Raw genomic sequence first — 24,946 nt, forward strand, 5'->3', positions numbered from 1 at the left:
ACACACACAGACACACACACAAACACGTACGAGGACATTGCAAGCTGGTTGTAGGAGTGGTTGCACCACTCAAAAATAACTAGAATAATACTTCAGACAATTTCTTTGCTAAGTTATTCACATGGTTCTATCCATTGGCAAATCACCAACATGTATGATATTACATTTTAGACCTGGGTACAATTTGCTTTGTATAACATGTGTCGAAATCTTACTTTGACCGACAAAAATACATGTTTTCCCTATCTGCTTCCCGACTTCACAGATGGGTGTAACTGATGGATGCTTACTAGATTTAAGGTCACATGACAAAACGGTTTTCTAGATGAAGGGGGTGGTTCAACTTACCCGCTGGCTCACCTACAGTATTACACAACTTTAAAATAGGTCTCAAAAATAAAATGAGTGCATGAGTTGTAATTATCACATTCTGATAACAGTCAAAACAGGTCAGCTCCATAGTATATGGAGATCTAAGGGTGGCAGCGGGGCAGTGTCTTGAGTGTACAGGGTTTGATGAGGGCCCAGGTAGGGCCGGGCCTTCATTTTCGGGCCTGTTGAGAACTAGTAGTTTTCGCCGGCTGTCGGGTGCGGCTGCAAATAACTTTGGGGCGGGCCCATCTAGAGTTTGAATGCACAGGTATCAGTCAAAAGAAGAAGAAGAAGAGAAAAGACGGATGGGGAAGGATCAACATATGGAATGTCAGAACAGGTCAGCTCCATATATGGAGATCTAAGAGTTTGAGATGTAGAATTTCTGGCCAGCTCCATATATGCAGATCTAGGTGATGATCCAGTCTTCTCCATGTTTTGATGAGGTCAGTGTCGTGATCTTCATATACTGTATGGAGACGGCCATATATGGAGCGTCGACCATCTATGGTGGTGTGACGTCATGTCACGAGACGTGATGTCACGATGCGTGAGGGGCTGACAACCATATATGGAGGTGTGACCTGACTGGCGGACGGACAGGTTTTGCAGGTTTTCACAGTAATCTGCGACCTACGGTTCCTGGAGGGGCCGGGGCCCTCAGACCAAAAACCCTTAATTGAAAAACAAAAGAAAGAAAGAAAGAAAGACTTGGATCTACATTAATTCATAAATACCACGCCTAGCGCCATTGCCGTAGAGCGTAAATGTACGGCAATTGGTCTCTTATAGTGCTTAAGATCGATCAAGTCATAATGCTACTCACATTAGCATCGGGTTGCTAGTAGTGATGCGTGGGCCGGCTTTTATTCATAACCCGCCCGTCCCGCCACGGGAGCCAACCCGCGCCACTCCGCCCCACAAAATAATATATTAATTAACGACCCGCCCGCCCTGCGAAAATAAAACACACTTTTCAACACCCACCGAGTCCATTATGTGCAGCATTTCATTTATAATGTTCCGATTGACCTATAGTGACGCTATGGACAGAAGCATTGCTGAAATCCAAGTTCATGTTCAATGCCATTTGTTTCCAAGTCATATTGTAGTAGTAGGCTACAGTCAACAGTAGCCCGCTAAATAATAGGCTGCTTATTAATACAAATGTTCAAAACAATGAAATAACAGAGAGAGAGAAACACTAAAAGGCACAGTCTAGACTTGTGTCCTTGGGACTTTGGTAGCCTGCATGGTCGAGAGAATAGGAGAGGGAGAGAAAACCTTGACCCGTCTGCCCCCCCCCCCCCCCCGGGCAACAGGCCGGCCCGTGCATCACTAGTTGCTAGGTGATTTTGTCAACAGCAATGGGATGCGCCATCTTTTTTTTTTTTTTTTATAACTTTGTTTATTGGTTTTTTTTCACAGAAGCATTATTGAGATAGAGTTTGAAAAAGAAGGATGCGCCATCTTGAACTGCGCCCGCACCCGGTTTATTCCGCGGCACATAGCCGACGACGCAATGGTCACGGTCAGCCTATTCTCGCCGCCGATCGCGAGACCGGAAGCGGATGCGACAAAACACACACAGTGGTAGTACTAGTTAGGGCCGATTTATACCGAAATGATTTCGGCTCGTCAGAAACTTTCAGTAGCACTGAAGAGCCGACTTTAGGACGGTACTCGCCCCCCCCCCCCCAAACCGACTTTTATTCGTCTCTAAAATAGGAGTATAGGCCCTAACACTTGCGACATCCAGTCGCAGGTTTTGGCTCTTCGAAATAAGGGTCAAGCGGGGAGGAAATCCTGGCGTGAGTTACACAGCGAATGTATTAATTAATCCTGGTGGGTAGAGGGTTACTGGGCACCGTGTCCACGTGGGCGCTTTGAGATTGATGAATACGTGTGGAAGTGTTTTGACCCCTTCGTAGCCTTGCCTCGCTAATGGGTCCTTGACGCAAATACCTCACAATATCTCACAGCTGAGCGGCCACAGAGGATACCATTGGTCCCGCAACAAAGCCTTGGGTGATCTCCTTTTTCCATTGTACCACTCTTTGTGGCCTTGTCGGGGAAAAATAGCCAATATAGAGCGGGGGGGGGGGGGGGAATCACCACTAACATGTAACTCGGCGCGCAAATGGCGTAAACACATTCAGTTATTTTCTTATTGTGGTATATTCTCTTATGCTATGCTATGTCGGTATGTTGTAAAAGCCACTTTAGAGCTATATTGGTGGAATTTGCAGATTTACAAGCTCAAAATGCATTGCGACGCGATATGACTTAATGATCTACGGTGTCCACAATTTTATTCACCATGGGAATGATTATGCAAATGATAATTGGGATTTTCTCAAATAATTGCAATTATTATATGTACGCCATTGTACGGTAATAATAGTGACAGGCCTATCAGGAGGTAGAGTGCGGTCGCATGGGTGACGAAACCCGCTGCGGGTTAGTGTCAAAGTGTCCTTGAGCAAGACACTGAACCCCTAACTGATGAGGAGCCTGGCGCCTTGCATGGTTTCCTCCATTGTCGGGTGTGTGAATGTAATGCATGTTGTAAAGCGCTCTCGATAAAGGTGCTATATATGCTGTGGAGTAAATGCACCATTTCTTTATTTATTTGATGCTTTTCTTTGCGTGCCATCTAATTTCCTCTCTTTTGTATGTTTGTTAGTATGCATGTGTTTGGCGGCAGTAGCTGAGTGGGTAGATGGGTGGGAAGGTCACCTGTTCATATAGGCAGTTGTGGCCTTATGTTTCAATCGTTTCAATTGAAACGGGCCTCGAGCCCGTTTTCTTTTTGTAAAAAAGAAATAGTAGTAGTAGTAGTAGTAGTAAGGTAGTAGTAATATTGCATTGCATCGCAGCCTTCCAATCAACCAAATTTTTTTTTTTTAATAATTATTAATTATAAAAATTATGACGTAATGAACGGGGCCTCCCGATCGTTAAGGCCGCCCCTGCATATAGGGATGTAACAGTACACGCATTGGTACAGTATTTAGGTTATTTTCTTCCAATTGCTAACCCGTGAATTTGACAGACAGCTTTCTCTGCCGTTAACACCCGGGGTTATTTAATCCATTAAATCGGAGCACCCAGCCATTTATAGCAGCGGAGCACATTTAACGACGGACCAGGCGCTATCCCGGATGTAGCTGAAGTATAGCTAGATGAAGCCAAAACACTCCCGAGACGACCAACAACAATGGGAGGTATGATTAATTGTAATGCGACTAGCACATAATCTTTGCTTATATTGGATGTTATGATTTAGATCAAGAGTTATTCACGTTTTAAGATTTCTGGTCTCATCGGTTAAATTGGGGGGGGACATTTTCGATGACGTCCCACCTGGAAATAACATTGAATGTTGCACAACAGGCGCTCCCAGCCTGTGGAGCAATGCGATCGGTTTTGATATCAATAAATCTCAATCAATCTCCGTCCTGAGCGCTGGGCGTTACTAATTGATTGAACGGAGAACTCCGTCCTTGTCGCTCGGGGTGTTAACAGACAGCAGAGATTATGGCATTATAAATGTAGTTGACGTGCGTGCATACTGTTACGTTCACCACATGAACCTACAAGGCCATATTGTGGGCATGTTCTAAACATATAGCAGATTTACAAGAGCATGTGGGTCAGCTAATTTTGAGAGGTTTTGTGTGTGTGTGTGTGTGTGTGTGTGTGTGTGTGTGTGTGTGTGTGTGTGTGTGTGTGTGTGTGTGTGTGTGTGTGTGTGTGTGTGTGTGTGTGTGTGTGTGTGTGTGTGTGTGTTGGCTTTGTCCGCGGCGTAAACGTCTTCATGGGTCTCTCGTCGTCATGAAAGGGGGCGGGACTGCGACGCTCTATAGAGCACTCCAAGTAGAGCCAACTCAACAGGCGATCACTAACATGCTCACTTATTTAAAGCTCCTGTTTGGCTGCTCATTCTGCTGGCTGCTGCAGATGAGTTATTCTGCCCTCCTGTCTCTCTCTGTGCTGCTGCTGCTCTGTCATCTTGATTCATCTTAACCCATTCAAACTGCATGGGAAAACACCTGTGCCATTTTCAGATTTTAGCTTTAGCTTTTATACTTTGGATATTCAAAGATAGCAGATCTACAAGCTCATGTAGTGTCACTTTGCGCCGCGCTATGAGCTTGTAGATCTGCTGTTTTGTTTGTTTTTTAGACATGAACATTTTGTGCAAATCTTTCAATATATATTTTCAATGCAAACTTCTTGTTTTTAACTCAAATCTTTGTCTCTGGAAGAAAATATTTTGAGATGGGGGTCAGTGGCCAAAAAATGCTGTCTTGTATCAAACTCATTCTTCTGCCACCCCAATGACAACCATTGCCTCACTGATTTCCTATTTCATTTTGTGTTTATTGTTGTGTATAGAGATAACAACCCGATAGCATCTGGATGGGATGATTTGATGTCCTCCAGAGCACCCAGCTGTGTCTCTATGATGCACTGGCCTGGTATTTTGACCCAAACACACTATCATAGCACTTTATGCTTGTATCTCCAGATTTCATTCCTAAATCAATGCTCTACTTCAGTGGTTTTCAACCAGTAGTCCGGGGACCACCAGAGGTCCTTGAGGCGGTTCCAGGTGGTCCCCAGCTAAATGATGGAGAGTTGGAGTGGTAACCAAATGAACCCTTATAGATCTTTAACTCTTGAGAGCATAACATTTATAATGTTACGCTCTTTAAGAGTTACATTATTGTTAAAGGACCACTTCACCACTTTTCAACCTATCTTCATATAGTAGGTCCTCACAAATGTCGCAATTTCTTTCTACTCTTGTCTGTGTCTCATAGGAGGGCTGTGGGCAGTTCAGAAACCGTCTTCCAGTGACATCATCAATGGGGAATACAAGCTAATAGAAACTGCAGGCTTACTAGTCCTGAAAAGTTGCAATACGAAAATGGAAGCCATCGTTCTCACGATGATAAAAATCTAAACATTTTTGTAAAAAAATATTGTTTAAAAAAAAGTCTGCCTAATGATGATGTCACTGGAAGACAGTTTCTAAACTGCACACAGCCCTGCTATGAGACACAGACCGAGTAGGAAAGAATCGCGCCATTTTATCATGATTATTAGTGAGGACCTATTATATGAAGATAGGTTGAAAAGTGGTGAAGTGGTCCTTTAAGCATCTGCATCACTTCATTTATAATAAGTCTAGACATCACACAATTAGCCTACAGAATGTAGAAGCATTGTTATTTTTATCAACATTTGCCAAAAGCATGGAAATCGTAGACTAAAATCTTATCGACACACGACAACTAAATATTCTTTAGTTTGGGTCTGAGAGCCTATAAGTGTCATCAAATGGTGGTCCGTGGCTCAAATGGCGAATAAATAATGGGCCTCGAAATAAAAAAGGGTTGAAAGCCACTGCTCTATAGACCTACTTGATCATACAAAGGTGTCCTATAATAATACTAGAATAGCTTGTAGATCGGCTATTACACAGATTGGTTGCCCCCCTGCGCGTGTTGTAGTTCTCTCCATCCATCCAGTGTTGTTTTTGGCAGCACATTTTGATTTTAGTTTTAGTCATAGTCTCTTCAATGGTTTTCATTTAGTGTCAGTCACATTTTAGTCCCCTGGAATGTTTTAGTGTTAGTCTAGTTTTAGTCGACTAAATATCATAATATTTTCGTCGACTAAATCTACAGTTGATTTAGTCGACTAAAATGTATTTTGGCTGGCCTTGATGCCGTCGTAATGACAGATTTTACACTTGCTGAAAATAGCCGATCTACAAGCTCACAATGTGTCGCAGAGCCCATCCATCCACCCACCCACCCATCCACCCATCCACCCATCCACCCATCCACCCACCCACCCATCCACCCATCCATCCATCCATCCATCCATCCACCCACCCACCCATCCACCCACCCACCCACCCATCCACCCATCCATCCATCCACCCACCCACCCACCCATCCATCCATCCATCCACCCACCCACCCACCCACCCATCCATCCACCCACCCACCCACCCACCCATCCATCCACCCATCCATCCACCCACCCACCCACCCACCCATCCATCCACCCACCCACCCACCCACCCATCCATCCACCCACCCACCCACCCACCCACCCACCCACCCATCCATCCACCCATCCATCCACCCACCCACCCACCCATCCATCCACCCACCCACCCACCCACCCATCCATCCACCCATCCATCCACCCACCCACCCACCCACCCACCCATCCATCCACCCACCCACCCACCCACCCACCCACCCACCCATCCATCCACCCACCCACCCACCCATCCACCCACCCATCCATCCACCCACCCACCCATCCATCCACCCATCCATCCACCCACCCATCCAAAACCCCTATTACTTTCTGAACCCACCCCTGGATTCAGATTCACTCCAAAGTGCATTTAGTGCTGAGTGGTAAACACGCGGCAGTATGCTGATGCAAGGCGTCTATTATGCCCCCACAAACCATCAGCTCTGTACAACAGACACCACCGCCCCACTGTTCCCTCTGAGGATTGGGGCCTGGTAAACCTGGAGACAGGAGCTATGTGCTGCTGATTTGTAAAAAGCCTTCTCCTGAAAGGAAGTGTGTGTGTGTGTGTGTGTGTGTGTGTGTGTGTGTGTGTGTGTGTGTGTGTGTGTGTGTGTGTGTGTGTGTGTGTGTGTGTGTGTGTGTGTGTGTGTGTGTGTGTGTGTGTGTGTGTGTGTGTGTGTGTGTGTGTGTGTGTTGGGGGGGGGGGATACAAGCCTAATAGGGCCTAAACACATCCAGTCATGCGCCGAAAGAGGGACAAACGGCAGGGTCTCACAGTGTCTCACATTCACTCCTACGCTGTCTATTACACACACACACACACACACACACACACACACACACACACACACACACAAAATAGATGTTTCACCATCTGCCTTATTTTCAGACGTGAGCCGAGAGAATTTGATCGCAAATCTTCGTCAATAGATTTCTGTAAACATTCATAACAACGTTTCTGCGTGTCGATTTGTTAGTAGACTCTAAAATTGTTTGTATTGGCTATACATACAATTCTGTAGTGGAAATGTGAGTATTTTGTCCTCCATTGATTTGAAATGTTGGATGTGCTATACCTTTTTGGGGGATTTTTCAATTCCTATTTTTGATATAATAATAAACATTCAGAACAAACATAGCGTAAACATGCATAACGTAATCAAAAGAAAATGCACCTCAAAGTGATTCACACTTCCGGAAAACAAATAACATAATAAAACAAAAAATATCAATGAAAAATAATAATAATAATCAATCAGCCAACATCAACAGTTTCAACACGCTTCTGAAACAAGTAGGACTGTAGTACATACATAACCTGTGTTGTACATGTCTAAACACATGTTATTAGACTATTATAGCCATGACTGATTAAGCTATTTTACACACAGTACTCTAAACAAATGTAGATAAATGATCGACCTGTGTTTGTATTGTGTATCAGAAGGACTTTCTTATGATTTCTATATTATTATTTGTATTATCTGGGCATGAGTAGGCTATAGTATACATAATTGTGCATACAATCCGTTTTCTTCCTGTCCTTCTCACAGAGACACTGGTTTTGAGCTAAAAGCTTTGGGCCAACCGCCAGCAGCATGCATCATTCTGGGTGTGCGATTGGCTTGATTACATGGTTCTACTACAAGGATATGTGTGTATAGGTGCATCTGTGCATGTTTTGCTATAGCATGCGCTTGTAAACACATTCTTCAGCCAGTTAAGCAGGCTGCATGTGTTTGACCATATGTGCGGCCGTGTGTGCGTGCGGCCGTGCGTGCGGCCGTGCATGCGTGCGTGCGGCCGTGCGTGCGTGCGGCCGTGCGTGCGGCTGTGCATGCGTGCGTGCGGCCGTGCGTGCGTGCGTGCGTGCGCATTCATGCTCACGCTAGGTTGTCCACCTATTTGTGTTCTGAATAAGCGTCACACCAGGGGATTGTCTTTTGTGTATAGACGAGTGGATAATAATGCATGCCCTTGCGGGGAGCTGGTCGAGTCCTTCGCCATATCCTCCACACATTAGGGGCCAAATCACCTTGATTGAGCCGCTGACGAGGAGGAGGCCTGGCAATGAATTTGGCGCGGGGACGAGGGGGAGGAGAGGGAGGGGGCTGCCTATCCCCCCCCCCCCACACACACACACACACACAATGACCTCCAACCTCCCTTCCAGCCAAGGCCCACATGTGTTGTCTGGCTCTTCACTCTTTATGCCTAGAATGGTGTCACAGCGCTGAGCCACTTAAGTGTGTCATTACCGCCGCGCGGCTATAGAGAGAGAAGCTGTGGTCCACTCCGCCACCGGCTATACGGCCCTTTCCTTACTGCCCCGAAAATAGCAGATCTACAAGCTCACGGTGCATCTTGAGCTTAGATCAGCTACAGTATCTCACAAAAACGAGTACACCCCTCGCATTTTCTTTTTTTTTTAATATATTTTTTTTTTATCCCACGATTTTGTAACCCATTTTTCACCCCTGTGTCAATCATCTATTGTGATCCTGGGCTCTACACACCCTCCACCAAACTGGGGAGAGCAACGGACTTAACTAATGCTTCCTTCATGCCTGAGTGTCCAAGTTGCTCCTTTACACCTGACAGGGGGGAGTTTCCCTGGTTGGATGTAGCGCGTGGAAGGAACACGTTATTCCAACCAGTTCCTTTCCCCTCCATGAGGCGCCCCGGCTGGCCAGGGGGAGGCAGTTTAGAGACCAGGATTACTGCATGTTTTTTGTGAGGGTACCTACCCTAGGGGACACGGGGAGAACATGCAAAATCCACACAGAAAGGCCCTTTCGCCAACCCCGCCTTCAGGTATGGGCACTGATGGCCATCTGAGGAGGAAACACGCCGCCAGCACCCACAGCGTCCCGAGCGGGAATCGAACCCAGGACCTTCTAGCTGTGAGGCGACAGCAATACCAACTGTGCCACCGTGCCCACCACCCCTCGCATTTCTGCAAAAAAAATTAACGATATCTCTTCATGTGACAACACTGAAGAAACGACACTTTGATACAATGTAAACGAGATACGAGCTTGTAGGTCTGCTATTTTTGAAAAATCGAAGAGCGACTGAAATTTTTTAGAATCTGATCTCAGGTCAGAATGGGTTCATCAGACCAGTGTGTGTCCGGCGGAAACCTCGTATGAATCTGATCTCAGGTCAGAATGGGTTAGAGACCTCACGCTCCTCCACCTTCCGTTTGAGGACGCCCCAGAGATGCGCAATAGGGTTTATAGGTCCTGGGGACATGCTTTGGCCAGGCCATCGTCTTTACTCTCAGCTTCTTTAGCCAAGGCAGTGGTCATCTAGGAAGTGTGTTTGGGGTCATTATCATGTTGGAATACACCAGTTTCCGAAGGGAAACTGGGCTATCCAGAGGTTGTCTTTTGGGAAATCGACGTATAGGAGTGCTGCCAGCATTGCTGCAGAGGTTAAAGGGGTGGGGGGGTCAGCCTGCAGTGCTCAGAGGGTGTACTCACTTTTGTGGCCATAGCAGTTTGGAAATAATGGCTGTGTTTTTAGTTATTTTGAGGCGAAAATAAAAATCGACACTGATATCCAAGCTGTGCACTTAGTGACTATACTTCACATTGTATCAAAGTGTCATTTTTTCAGTGTTGTCTCATGAAGAGATATTATTGTAAAATTTGCAGAAATGCGAGGGGTGTGTATACTCACTTGTGTGAGATACTGTATATTTTCTCAGTGCGACAGAGCATAAATTAGACGTAATGGACAAACTCGGCGAATCGACGTCCCTGTCACCCTCCCACAGTTCCGCCACAAGCCAACACACACACACACACACACTTCCTACATGTCCATATTTCCTCCATCTGTTTCCGCTCTCGTTCTTTTAATCAGCTCAATTAAAGAGCATCGCCACTTTCAATTTCCTCTGCCCGCCCGCGCCCCACCGAGGGCGACGTGGCCGAGCTATAGCTATATTAGCGCGCGTCTCGGCTCCAGGGGACGCACATTAACGTCTGATTGGTGCTGCTTGTGGGTAGTTTGTACATACGCGACACAGCTGCATTTTATTTTCCCCCTGAAATTAGATTAAATTCTACATGGAAACCAAAGACCAGGTGGTGTCCACCACTCAATTACCTGCTCGTCAGGATGCTCCTCATTGCTATAGTCCTCACTGCCTATATAGGCTGCCTACGCACGCACGCACGTGCGCGCACACACACACACACACACACACGTTCCATCAAACATTATCTGGTTTGGGTTTTATATCGACGTTGTCAGGCTTTTTTTCCTGTGATATTCTATTATTTAACTAAGCAAAAGCATCAAAAGTAGCAGATCCGCAAGTGATACGTTTTGAGCTTGTCAATCTGCTACTAGCTTTGAATGTGCCTGCCTGTCTGGCTGGCTACCTGTATCTGAGCACGGAAATAGCATTTGGTCACTGTAGTGCAGCCGAACACACACATACATACAGTATTAACTGTATATATGTGACCAAATTTGACTGAGAGATTGCCATTGGATTTTTTTGAATTTTAGTTTTTTCATGTCGTATGAAAGCAGGGAATCATAAGCTTCAAATTGACATATTGGTTGTTCAGTTTGACCCACCAGTTTTGGAGATATGGCTTATGGAGTAATGGTGAGTTGAGCAAACAGGCTTGAAAGGTTCACTTCTGTGGTCTCTAACATTACACCTGCTTGGGCATTTATTTCATATTTACATGTCGATTTCAGCTCTGACACTTATTTCAGACAGCTAGTATGTGAAGAGTCTGCCTGTGCTATTAACTCATTTTGGGAGAAAAAGCTGTAATTTGCGTGATGGCAGTCTCTTAGTCAAATCTGGTCACATATGATGATTTCAGGTGTAACAGTACAGTACAGTACAGTACAGTACAGTACTGTAGAGGGGGAGCCCCACATGGTAACTGTCATTTCTCGACCGTTTCGGACACGGGGCTGCTCACTGGAAACGGGCCTGGACGTTCCGGGGACCCCCACACGGAGTTGCACCACTTACTTCACACGGGTGTTTTTTATCCTGAAATGTAACCGTTTTGGACATACAGTATGAGTGATGATGTATATGTACGTTTTTGTATATTGCTCAGTGCGTAAAATAATGTTTTAGTGACAGAAAGAGAAAAACAAGTGAAGCCGCACTGCTCCGCTGTACATGATGTGCATGCAGGCCCCCAGGGCGTCTGGGAAATGTTGAAGCCACCCCCACCCTGCTGGCCAAAGCTGGAACTGCAGGCGGGCGAAGTATACCTGCCCAAGCAAACGAGTGCGCAGCTGGGGTTTAACCCATTTTAGTCGGGAACCCCTTTTGGTGTTAGCATTACGTTATGCTTTAGCTATTGAAAAATCGAAGAACGACTGACATAGAAACATAGCTTTTTCAGAAAACTGTCAGGATGTAGAAGAGCGCTCGTTCATGAATATTGGTCCAGGCGCATTCATGGAGGTTATGAAGTATAGAGAGAGTATACTTCCGGGTGCTTCAAACGCCCACTGAGCAACTTCCATTGAAATGGAATATTTTTTTATATTTTTTGAGGGGCGCTAAAGCCCCGCCAATGCCTGGCTTTTGAAATGATGTCATATGGCAGCCAGGTCTATGGACTTTTAATGTTTGTTTGGAGCACTTAACAAAAAAATAGAAAGGTGGCCAAGTCTATGGACTTTTAATGTTTGAGTAGGGCATCAGTTAAACATGTGGCCAATTTTGTGACTGATTTATTTTTTACTTTATTACATCCAGTGTTATATTGTTTTACTATCTGTTCTTATATTGTTGCTGGTCACATGGGCATATATTTATTTATATTTATATTTATTTGTTTTTGCAGCAATGGTACACCAGCACCATGAAGGCAGTGTGTTTGTGGCTGACAGACAGGATGGACCTACAGCTTCACATGTATCAGCTGAAAATACTCATCAAGGTCGTTAAGGTAACGATCTTCACATGTATCAGCTGAAAATACTCATCAAGGTCGTTAAGGTAACGATCTTCACATGTATCAGCTGAAAATACTCATCAAGGTCGTTAAGGTAACGATCTTCACATGTATCAGCTGAAAATACTCATCAAGGTCGTTAAGGTAACGATCTTCACATGTATCAGCTGAAAATACTCATCAAGGTCGTTAAGGTAACAATCTTCACATGTATCAGCTGAAAATACTCATCAAGGTCGTTAAGGTAACGATCTTCATATGTATCAGCTGAAAATACTCAAGGTCGTTAAGGTAACGATCTTCACATGTATCAGCTGAAAATACTCATCAAGGTCGTTAAGGTAACGATCTTCACATGTATCAGCTGAAAATACTCATCAAGGTCGTTAAGGTAACAATCTTCACATGTATCAGCTGAAAATACTCATCAAGGTCGTTAAGGTAACGATCTTCACATGTATCAGCTGAAAATACTCATCAAGGTCGTTAAGGTAACGATCTGGGGACCCATTCTGTTAAAAAACATGAATCACACCCGTGTGAAGTGACTCAGGGGGCGTAAAATAGACACTGAGGCGCTCATTTATCAATGGAGTGCAAATTCTGCCTGAAATTCGAGCGTGGGTTTTGGGGTGAATTTTGGCCTGGCGTAGGCCAAAGTTCAAGTTCACGCTGGAATGATAAATGATACATTTGCGGTGATTCCGGCGTACGTCCATTTTGGGGCGTGCGCTGCGTTGATAAATGAGGGCCTGCCGCCTGTGTCTATTTGCTCAAACACTATGGCATAAAATTGTCCATTGTCAATTTAATGTTTGTGTAGGACAATGTATGTGCACACACAACTAAAGCTGGATATAGAAGGGGCCAGAGAATTGAATGTTTGTTTTGACACCGTTTGTTTTACATCATCATTACATCACCTAATCATGGAAACATGAGTTAGACTTTAATATATTAGCGCCCCTCACTTCACACGGGTGTGATTTTTTACCTCTGGAGGCACCACCTCCTTTTTTGTGTAGAAACAAGTAGTCTGTTTCACTCCTCCCCTTTCTTAGTCCACTTCCTTCCTAATTCTGTGTACAACAGTACAACAGTACATGTTGCCAATCAGTGTCTGAGCTCAGATGACATTTGTATTTGTCTTAAGGGTCAATTAAAGCCCCTTTTGTGCTCCATATATGACATCAGGGATCTCCATTATATGGGCATAAAAGAGACAAGGACTGACAGATACTATATATAGCCCTAAGAAAAGGAATCATGTTATTGTCTTGTTGCAGAGTGCTGTTCAACAGGTTAATATACAGGGCTAATATGATGAAATAAAATTGGAATATATAAAAAAAGACTTTTTCAGCTCCGCTGAGAGGTTGAGGTAAAGAAGTGAGATGCAGCAGCTTAATTGTTAGTCTTTTCATAGTCTGCAGTAATGAGCAGTGAGTTAGTAACACACTTGACTTAGTTCAGACTTAATGAAGCAAAGAGCCATAATGGACCGCAGAGCTGGAACACCATGAAACGCACAACGCAAACAGAAAGTGCTTGTGCTCGTGTTGAGCTAAATAGCAGATACAAGCTCATAGCGCATCAAGAAGAGCTTCTAGTATTGCTATTTTAGATAAATCTTGCTTCTCGTGTTCCCCATGAACAAAATATTTTTATCTGGGTGGTCCACGGTCAAATACATATTCATTTGGGGGTGCTTGGCATGAAAAGGTTTGAGAACCACTGAAATGGCAACATGCGGTTTTCAGAACATAAACATACGTTTTTTTCTAAAAAACAGAAGACCTACCGGGACTTCCGGCTGCAAGGCGTGCTGGACGGCGTGCTGAACAACCAGAGCTACGAGACCGTCTACAACCGCCTGACGGTGGAGGAGGCCACGGCCGCCGTCAAGACCGGCCACAGCCTGCAGGGCGTCACCATGAGGGACAGTGACGAGGACGAGGACTGATGTCTGTCTTTGTCTGTCTGTCTCTCCAAGATGTCCCCCGCCAAAACCCCGTCCCTATATCCATGTACGACCAAATCATCAGTGTTCATTGAATTCATTCGTTCATTTTTAAGGGATGTTTCTCTTTGAAAACATCGTCGGGGTCATTTTGAGAGACAGTTTTGTATAGGTTGCTCGATTCAGTATTTAGATTTTTATTTTTTATATTTATTTTTATCAGACACCTTCAAACTAACCATAATGGACTCATTGAAAACACCCAGCCTTGGTTTTGGTATGGATAATTAAAAGATATTGAATCAAATAAATAAATAATGAAATTCACGGAAAAAAAGTAATTGAAAATATACACGGCCCCCTCGTGTATTTGAAGGACAATAAAATTAATGAAGCAACCTAAAGGTTGTCTGCAGTGATATAGACAAAAAGATGACCCCAAACATGTTTGAATGTAAAATATCCCTGTAACACTGAGGACTTTACGGTGCACCTGCTTTGCCTGTACTGTGTGTGTGTGTGTGTGTGTGTGTGTGTGTGTGTGTGTGTGTGTGTGTGTGTGTGTGTGTGTGTGTGTGTGTGTGTGTGTGTGTGTGTGTGTGTGTGTGTGTGTGTGTGTGTGTGTGTGTGTGTGTGTGTGTGTGTGTGTGTGTGTGTGTGTGTGTGTGTGTGTGTGTGCGCGGCGGTGGCGGCTCAGGGGTAGAGTGCCTGGATGGTAACCGTAAGGTTGCCAGTTCGAACCCGGGCTCCCCCAGTGTTACTGTCGAAGTGTCCTTGAGCAAGACACTGAACCCCTAATTGCTCCCGATGTGCTAGTTGGTGCCTTGCATGGTTTCCGCTGCCATCGGTGTATGAATGTGTGTGTGAATGGGTGAATGTAATGCACAATCTCTGTAAAGCGCCTTGGATAAAGGCGCTATATAAATGCACCATTTACCATTTGTGTGTGTGTGTGTGTGTGTGTGTGAGGGTGTGTGTGTGTGTGAGAGTGAGAGTGTGTGTGATCAAAGAATATAAACAAATATAATATGAGATACATGTACAGTATATAGTAAAGGTTGTGTGTCAGAACAATGTATGAAGGGCAGCCAATCAAGGAACAATCGGGAGTGAGGAGTGCAGAGAAAGCGTGCCAAACGTGTCTTCGATGGGAAGACATCCATCACTCTCTCTCTCTCTGTATATTTCTGTCTCTCTATCAGTCTCCCCATCTCTGTGTGTGTGTGTGTGTGTGTGTGTGTGGTCTGTCTCTCTCACACTCCCGTTCAGAGTGAGAATGTCCCCAGCCATATTCTGATGATGATGTCACTTTCTCCCACTCAGTGAAGCGGTCGGTCGCCGACTGATCTCCAGCAGCAGCGTGACGCAAAGCTGTTTATCAAATTGAAGTTCACGTGCCGTCGGATGTCAAACTCTTAAAACTCCCACCACCCAGGATTGTGGTGTGAAACTAATATTTAATTGTTTTAATATCCACCTTCTTAACTGTAGCTATGTACATGCCGTCAAAAACCTCAGAGTTCATTTAAAATGAACACTTGTATTTTGCCATGTATCCAACAGCAAAGAATGGTATTAACTTGTACTGGTTTTGTTTCTCTGACAGAGACGCCAACGCAACCTCCGTTAGTTTAACGGTGACACTTAGACATGCTGTACAAGGGTCGATTTGAGGGGTTAAATGTAGGGTATGTGAGTTTATTTGGTTCAAACAAAACGCTTATTTTTAAAAAGTGAAATATCTATCTTTGAATAGTATAATCATTGCTGTGTTTGTTCAGTAGGCGAACAGGACTCCATTTCTCTCCAGCTCTTTAGTGAACAGAAAATACATTTTATTTCAGCCAATTTTAAATTGTATCGTGTTCCAGTTCCAGCTCATTTCTTTGTGTCATCAGTTCCAATTGCACTTATTTTTCTTGTATCCTTTATGGGTTCTCTCTCCTGAATGGATACAATTGGTATCCCGACCTAGAATATGCATTTTCTGTTTCCTAAAGAGCTGGAGAGACAGGGAGACCCTTTTTTTAATGATTACAGTCAGAATATATAGCCATTTGACAAGTAATTTTAACAAAAAGACCACTGACACAGTAACTCTGGGGTCATGCTCCTTTTATTTTATTGCATTCTTACACAGCTTTCATGACATTCATTTTCATTGATTTTAATTTTTTAGTTTTCCTTTTAGTTTTTAAGACCTCAATTACAACCTGAACTGTGAAACATTCAGTGGATTTTTTTCTGTGGTCTGGGGGTTTTCTCTGTGTGTTCTGAAGCCTTCTGAGCTGCAATGGGGGAAAAAATTACAATTTGCCAGCAAATGTCACTGTTGAAGGATTTTGCCTGTCAATCATCACCTCTGCTCCGCCGCCCCCCGACATGTCCAAAACTGTTATTTTTACCAAAACCAAATACCAATAAAATTAGCAGATCTGCAAGCTCAAAACATGTCACTTAGCGCTCCGTTTCGAGCTTGTAGTTCTGCAACTTCCGATGCTTTTGTGTGACGCTGTAGAATGATCAAGTAGACAGCGTTATGACTGAGATTATTATCGTATTATTTCTGCCTGGCAGCGACGATGCGCTAATACCGTAGATTGTGATCGTGAGGTGACAGAGTAGCCTATACCCGTGCAGTAAATGTCTGAAACATGTGATCTCTGGTTATTCTGAACAACAATGAGGCTTTGCAGAGCGAGGGTTAACGTGTGACATTGTCAATGTATTTGTTGTATCGTTTGAGTGTCAACAGTTGGGGGGGGAAAAAATGAGTTTTACACGACACTTGCTTTGGACTCCGCCATGTGACAGTGTCACACGCCAAAAATAGAAGCTCACAACACATGTTGGAGGGGTTCCAGCTAAATTGTGTTACCTTGGCCATTTAAAAATGGCAGATCTATACAAGCTCACAGCACATCACTTTGTGCCATGCTGCGAGCTTGTAGATCTGCTATTTTTTTCTTTTCCCACACAAATCTATACCCTTCTCAGTGTCCGTGGTGCAATACATTGGTGGGGGCCCGCGGCCAAATAATGAATTTGGGGGTCCTTGACACAAAACAGTTTAAGAACTTGTGGTACAGTAGATGTGTCTAATTGTGGCGTAAGACACCCTCACACGACGGCGTACAAGTCAGGCTTCACTTTACATTTAAGAACTGCTCAATAAGTCGCTCTCCTTGAGATTGGTTGGTTATGTATATTATTATTATATTACAGAGTCTCGGTTGCCGTCTTAGCTGTTCTACTTCAATGAGCTTGTGTCAGTGGAGTTCAAAGGCAAACAACACAAAAAGAGACGTGGACAAAATGTATGAAGTATATTTATATTGTGTCATTATTGTGCACCTGTTTTATTCAGGTGTGTTCCAAGTGTTAGAATTAAAGTGTTTTTAAAGCAATCTCTGGTGTTGTGGTAATTTGGTATATCATATGTACAGTATATAGAGAGATGACTCCGACAATCCTTTATGAACTGAAGCAATGTTGGCACAGCCAGCTGGGCATATATGCACTTAACCCATTAAAACTGGGAAAGTATCTGTATCATTTTATACTTTGGATCTTCAAAAATAGCACATCTAGGAGCTTATCGGATGAGCTCAGATCTAGAGGAGCTCATAGTCATATCTCATGATTCACATCACCTCGTGCCGGTCTATATGAGCATGTAGATCTGCTCTTTTTGATGAAAATGTGTGCAAATCTTTGAATGCTGTATACTTTTTTTTAAACGTTTTTAACTCAAATATTTTCCTCTGGGGGTCCCTGGAACAAAATATAATTTGGAGATAATTTCGTGACCAAATGTATTTTGGGGGTTGCTAAAATGTGAGCGCACCGGCAGCACCACTGAACAGACATGTTTTCAGTAGGATTTAGAAGAACATGTTTTAGAAATGGCCTCTAGGTCTTCTGTGTTAACTTGGCCAGAGCCGTCGAGAGTGAATGGCAATTAATTAAAAGCCTCCAGTTGCATTTATTCGGCTGCAACTCCTAAGCTGCACCGTCATATTATGAAGTATAAATGGAGCTTGCATGGAGCGAATGGCAGGGTGGTCTTCAGATCATGGGGGGGGGGGGGGGGGGGGGTATACTACATGATGCCAAACAATGAGGCTTCATTCATTCCTCAACAAATTAGCCTTGCAATCATGCAGTCATTACAGAGGCCTATAGGCCCACGTAATTATAGGTTAATATCTATTTTATAGGCTAAACATATAAGTCCATTTTAGACGCTTTGGAGGTTTAATTAAAACACTGACGATTATTATTATTATTTTTACAATAGGGTGGTCATACTCTAAGAATGACCATAATAAATGATGGGCTAATAAAAACCTACAAGTAAACAGACTAATCTCGCCTAGAGAGGAAATATCTCACAAAATGTATAGGCTATATTTGTAAACCGTAAAACCGCATTATTCTTGTTGTTATAATTTGCACAATAATCACGTTTATTTAATACAGCCTCTATAGGACTATATAGGTGATATATGTATACAAAGCCGGGCCTGCACCTTCATGCATGGATGGAACGATTCAAGATATGAATTCGAACTCTATCACGATTGACACGCGCGCGCGCACGCACGCGCGCACACATGCGCAAGCAGCATAATAACACCAACCATGTAGAAAAGAAAAACACGGGGGATTAGCGTTATATTCGGGAGCTGGTGTAATTGTAATTAAGTCAGATTGAAATGTCAGTCCAAACGATGTATAGGCTACACTCATTTGAAAAGCGTTTAAGTCTTTAAATCCTTATCAATGCAGTCCAGGACAAAGGAAGACATGTGGGTGGCTTCAGTCATTTCATTTCCCCCTCCACACCCCCAGAACGTTGAACTGATGATGGATATATACTGCTCTACTATAGGCTACTTGACACCAAATTTGACCATGCACTGAATTATTATCGTTATTCCTGTATTATTAATTATTATTATTATTTGTGTGTGCGTGCGCGTGCGTGCGTGGCGTATAGCCTTTTTTTCGCCCGATGTTATTAAACATTATGAAAAAAATGTTCCAGTTGAATTAATGGGGCATAATCCTATAATAAAATGCATCGAGTCACGGCTAAAAAATGGTAGGCAGCCTATATGTATTGGCTGACTTGAATTGCATGCACTTGTTCATATTATTATAGTAATTAGTTTAATAATAATAATAATAATAATAGTAGCCTATCCCCTAATAATAATAATAATAATAATTAATAATTATTATTATTTATTATTGTATACATTGCTATTTTTTCCTGCAAATGTTACAGTGATATAATATAGATATAATATTTTCCTTTAAAAATGCTTCTTGAGAATTATATGATATTCATCTGCAGGCTATATACTCCGAGTCCAACTCCTACCTTCACTGATGACAGATGGCTCTGTTTGACTTGCTATGGCCACTGCTGTAAAAAAAAAAAAGAAAAAAAAAGGGATATTATTTCATATTCCACACCTGAAAAATGCCAAAACTATAAAGTCCCGACCCACACAGTTCGTCACTATAACCCGTTCCAGTGGCGTGCATGCTGCAGGCTTAGCATCCCTGGAGAAACGCAGACCCTCATAAAGCAAATAATATGAAATAAATAAAGTCCATGCTGCTTTGAACATTTAAAATTCTAACTTTCTTGTGGGGGGAGGGGGGGTAACATTTTACACGTATCTCGACATATTGATTTTGCGTCTAAATTGACATCCGATCCTGACATTTGTTTTCATATGCAACGAATATAATTTGTGATTTAAAAAGCCATTCTTTATCCATAAATTATTTTCTATAGGCCTTTGTAAATCCCTGGATGTGACGCGTTTAAAACCTAAACACCTGTGTATAATAATTATTAAATGCCAAATATTTATGGTCACTATAGTATAGTCAAACACCTCACGAGAACACCTAGTGTTCTAATTCTAAACACGATTGACTTTTGATTGTAAACACATAAATGTGTTTAAAAACTATTAAAAAAATGTGTTACAATTTACAAATAAGTGTTTAGAACCTAAACGCTTGGATTTATACTTCAATGCGATTAGGCGAATTAGTTTTATTTATCCACGACGAGACATGCGTGAAACTAAAAGAAAGAAACTGACGCTAAACGAAAAAGGTATATACGGCTATGTCAAAATATGGCCTTACTATCAAACGGGCTGACAGGTCGCTGACCCCCACCGAGTGTCTCGTGTGTGTGTGTGTGTGTGTGTGTGTGTGTGTGTGTGTGTGTGTGTGTGTGTGTGTGTGTGTGTGTGTGTGTGTGTGTGTGTGTGTGTGTGTGTGTGTGTGTGTGTGTGTGTGTGTGTGCGTGCGTGCGTGCGTGCGTGCGTGCGATTTATGTTGAATGATGTCACGCCGGAGCCCACAAGGGGACCTCTCTCTCTTTCCCCTCTCATGCTCTCGGATTTGCCAAAATGCTTTTCCAGTTGAACGACAGCTCGGTACTAAAGTAAAGAGCACCTCCTCTTCGGACGCACACACACAGTCAGAGAGATCCATCGCCCACTGCAGGCGACAAGTGGAGAACTGAGCAATTTTCTACTTCACTCTCTTCTTGGATTGTGTGTAACGATCGGCGGAGGGTCTCGACTTTAACACGCTCCGTATTGAACAGGCCCCTGCTAGACGCTAAAGTGGTGATTGAGTCCACAATCAACAGCATCGGAGCAGTGAGGGGAGGGGAGGGGGCCGCATGCCTGCCCTGCTACCCTGCCTCTGCCTGCCCTGAGTGCCCGTCAGTCGACCGGGACAACAAGACAGACAGACAAGGATGATGATGATGATGATGATGATAATAATAATGATGATGATGCCCTCCGAGTCCTCGCCCGCAGTCCAGTGAGAGATATAGTCTAACCCAGCGGGTAGACCACCGCACGGCCACGCACGACCACAGCGACGCGGGTGGGTGGTCCTCTCCTCTTGTTTAGTTTTAGTTTTTTAGTTTTTTTTGGGAAATAAGTCATGGACCGCGCGCTCCACCACAGCTCAGCGGGGATATTCGGCTCCCCCTCGGCTTCTTCCACGGGGAGCAGCCCGCCGGTCGCTGCGGGCATCATCACCACCAATAACAACATGATCACCTCCTCATCGAGCAGCAGCAACAACAAGCCTCTCGCTTTTTCGATCGAACGGATTATGGCGAGGACGCCCGAACCCAGGACGTCGATACCTTTCCCTAACTTGTTTGCCCACCATCACCATCACCACCACCACCACCATGCTGCTGCTGCTACTGCTGCTGCTCCGGGCAAAACGGAACCAAAGCAGCCGCTCAACACGAGCCCCGCGCCCTCCCTGCACTGCATGATCCCCTTCACGGTGCCGCTGGCGTACGAACCGGTCCACAAGCTCAGCCTCGGCGGCTTGGACGCGAACACTTTCGACGCGTCCTCGTATCACTCCAACAACGAGTTGGTGGGCATCGGTCTGAACTATAGCAACAATAATAAGACCGAGCAGCAGCAGGACCACCTGAGCCTGAGTCCGTCCGCCATGGGTCAGTACAAGCTGTTCCGTCCTCGCGTGGTCAACCAGTCGTCGTTCCACACCGCCGTGGGGGCCGCCGTGTGCTACCTGAACTGCGGGGACGCGGGCACCTGTCCGGCCTCGGCGGGCATCGTCAACCTCCACGTCCCCACCATGGCCTCCTACCTGCTACATCATGCGGGCGCGCCGAGCCTCCACCAGCACGCCGCCGCCGCGCACGCCGCCGCCGTGCGCCACAAGGCGGCCTCGGCCTTCCTGCAGCACGCGGAGAAGACGAGTGTCAACAATAAGGCGGCGGCGCCGTGCGCCGTGGAGCGCTACCCGGCCTCCAGCAATATGACGTTCAAGGAGCTGTCCTCCTCCCAGAGCCACCACCACCACCATCACCTCCATCACTACATGAAGGACAGCATTCTGCACGCCGACAAGATATTCAAGGGCTCTTCGAAGCTGAGCGGCGCGTGTCCGAATGGCAAGCCCAAGGTGTTCACCTGTGAAGTTTGTGGAAAGGTAATTTAAAAACGAAATGCAATAAATGAAATGCTTCCATAAATTATAGGGGTCATATCGCCGCGGCCATGCTGGCTTGTGGTGGTAATTTTTGTCCAAATAATTTTTTTTGTCAAGGACAAAAAACGAGTATATAAATGACAATTATTTACTAGTCTCGTTTGCAAATGGATTTGGTTCCATTTGTAGCGGTGTAGCCTATATCTTGCAGTAAATAATTCAGTATACATATTCTGAAGAAAACATGGCGACTTCATGACATTTATTGGCCTAATTATGTCTTATGATCAAAATTATATTGGTGTGTGTGAAAACTAAATCTTGCCACGGTCCGTGGCAAATGTCTTGCCAAAGTTTCCACAAACACATTGCTATGTCATCATTATTATTATTATTATTATTATTATTAATTTTATTATTATTATTATTATTATTATTATTATTATTATTATTATTATTATTATTATTATTATTATTATTATTATTATTATAATAATAATAATGTGTTTCAGGTGTTCAATGCCCACTACAACCTGACGCGCCACATGCCCGTTCACACCGGAGCGAGGCCGTTCATCTGCAAAGTCTGCGGGAAAGGCTTTCGTCAAGCAAGCACTCTCTGTCGACATAAAATAATTCATACTCAGGTAGGCGAGAAAATAATAATTGAAATCCATAATAATCCATACTGAGGTATAATAGGCAAGGTATATTCTTTGGCTGTAAATAACTGTGTGTGTGTGTGTGTGTGTGTGTGTGTGTGTGTGTGTGTGTGTGTGTGTGTGTGTGTGTGTGTGTGTGTGTGTGTGTGTGTGTGTGTGTGTGTGTGTGTGTGTGTGTGCGCGCGCGTGTGTGCGTGCGTGTGTGTGTGTGTGTGTGTGTTTGTGTGTGTGTGCTGTATAATTAGCGTCTTTATGGCCGAGCATGCAATACAATAATCATTCACATTCACATATAGAAATAGGCCTAGTTTGTTTCTCTGCTGTCCTGATTTAATTGTTACACGTTCTTATTTTTTATTGCATTGCATATTTTAATTGCAGGAAAAACCCCACAAGTGTAACCAGTGCGGGAAAGCGTTCAATCGCAGCTCCACGCTCAACACGCACACGCGCATCCACGCGGGATACAAACCGTTTGTCTGCGAGTTCTGCGGGAAAGGTTTCCATCAAAAAGGTGAGAAACAGAACCAACGTTTTCGGTTAAAATCGCAGCGTTAATACCGGTATAGGCTAATAATAGCTTCTACCCTATAATAGCCTATCTATAATAGGCTAATAATCGCCTATAACAAATCTTAGTTCGGATTTCTTAATTTATTCTTATGTTGTGCCTGCGATTGTGTAAAATGTATATATAGGGGAGCTTAATTTCTCCTAAATATTTGCTCATGTATTGTTTTCTGTTTTTAACATTTTCTTCATGCTATAATAACAATGAACCACTTGAACTGCAGCATCCCTATTCTTTGGGGGGGGGGGGGGCATTTGTCATAAAAAGTCAAGCTCACATTGTGAGGTTCAGGGGTTCCCCTGCATGCAAAATAATCACTTCACTTCATCCATTTATTGGCTATAAAAAAAAAAAAAGCAGATCTACAAAAAGCATCACAATACATGTTCAGATGGGGGGTGGTCCGAGGCCAAATATAAAATATAAATGTGGAGGTCCTTAAAGGGGAATACCGCTCATACTATACCGTATGTCATTAATATACCTTAGAGTTGTTGTGTGGAAACAATAATAAAAAAGTCCCCCCATTCTGTGTTTCCTACAACTGGAGGTCTGAAAAAAAAATCAGTAACATTATGAAGTACATCTCAGTGACATCACAAAGTACTTCATAATGTTACCGATATTTTTTCAGACCTGCAGTTTATAGGCAACACAGAATTATGATTTCCACACAACAACTCTAAGGTATATTAATGCCTTGGCATAGTAAATTGTTGAAAATGGGTGGCATTCCCTCTATATATAAATTACCTTGATACGAAAAAGTTCGAGAACCAGTGGTCTAATAATACGTTTTATTTTTCTTTGTCGTCTGTTTGGCAACTCTAAAGGCAACTACAAGAACCACAAGCTGACGCACAGCGGCGAGAAGCAGTTCAAGTGCAGCATCTGCAACAAGGCCTTCCACCAGGTGTACAACCTCACCTTCCACATGCACACGCACAACGACAAGAAGCCCTTCACCTGCCCCACCTGCGGCAAGGGCTTCTGCAGGAACTTTGACCTGAAAAAGCACATCCGAAAGCTGCACGACTCCCCGGGGGGCCAGCAACAGCTTTGCCAGACCCCCTCGCCACTGTTGACGCGGCCCCCCTCCTCCGAGTCTCACTGAAAACTGAAAAGCCTCGTCTAGTATAGGCCTTATATGCTTTAAGGAAGAGTGCACATGGATGTATAGGGAAGAGTGTCTGGGCCAATAAGGAGATTGGACACTAAAGGAAGAGTGCATGCAAGGCACTAAGGACGAATAGGCACCTCGATGTAAAATGGTCTATTTTGTCACAATATTGTTAAAAATATAAAATATTTGAAAACTGGAAGTAATCTATAT

At 43.9% G+C, this 24,946-nt stretch overlaps 2 protein-coding genes across 2 annotated transcripts in view; both read left to right on the forward strand.

The window, feature by feature from the left end:
• The window catches only part of cadps2 (Ca++-dependent secretion activator 2), a gene marked incomplete at its 3' end in the record, with an annotated part of 161,750 nt that extends 147,395 nt beyond the window's left edge, over positions 1-14,355 (forward strand). The window contains exons 24-25 of the mRNA XM_083763979.1: positions 12,282-12,386; positions 14,185-14,355. Of these exons, the coding sequence (XP_083620105.1) occupies positions 12,282-12,386; positions 14,185-14,355 (276 nt within the window). The remainder of the gene's footprint in view (positions 1-12,281; positions 12,387-14,184) is intronic.
• Positions 14,356-21,345: 6,990 nt separating this feature from the next.
• Positions 21,346-24,727, forward strand: fezf1 (FEZ family zinc finger 1; the record flags this gene model as incomplete). Its single annotated transcript, XM_083762818.1, has 4 exons — positions 21,346-22,380; positions 22,893-23,027; positions 23,424-23,556; positions 24,447-24,727. The coding sequence occupies 4 exons, from the start codon at positions 21,346-21,348 to the stop codon at positions 24,725-24,727; spliced, it is 1,584 nt and encodes a 527-aa protein (XP_083618944.1).
• Between the last annotated feature and the right edge of the window lie 219 nt (positions 24,728-24,946).

Source organism: Protomyctophum parallelum (genome assembly GCF_964188405.1).
Source record: "Protomyctophum parallelum genome assembly, chromosome: 4".
In the NCBI taxonomy this organism is placed as follows: Eukaryota; Metazoa; Chordata; class Actinopteri; order Myctophiformes; family Myctophidae; genus Protomyctophum; species Protomyctophum parallelum.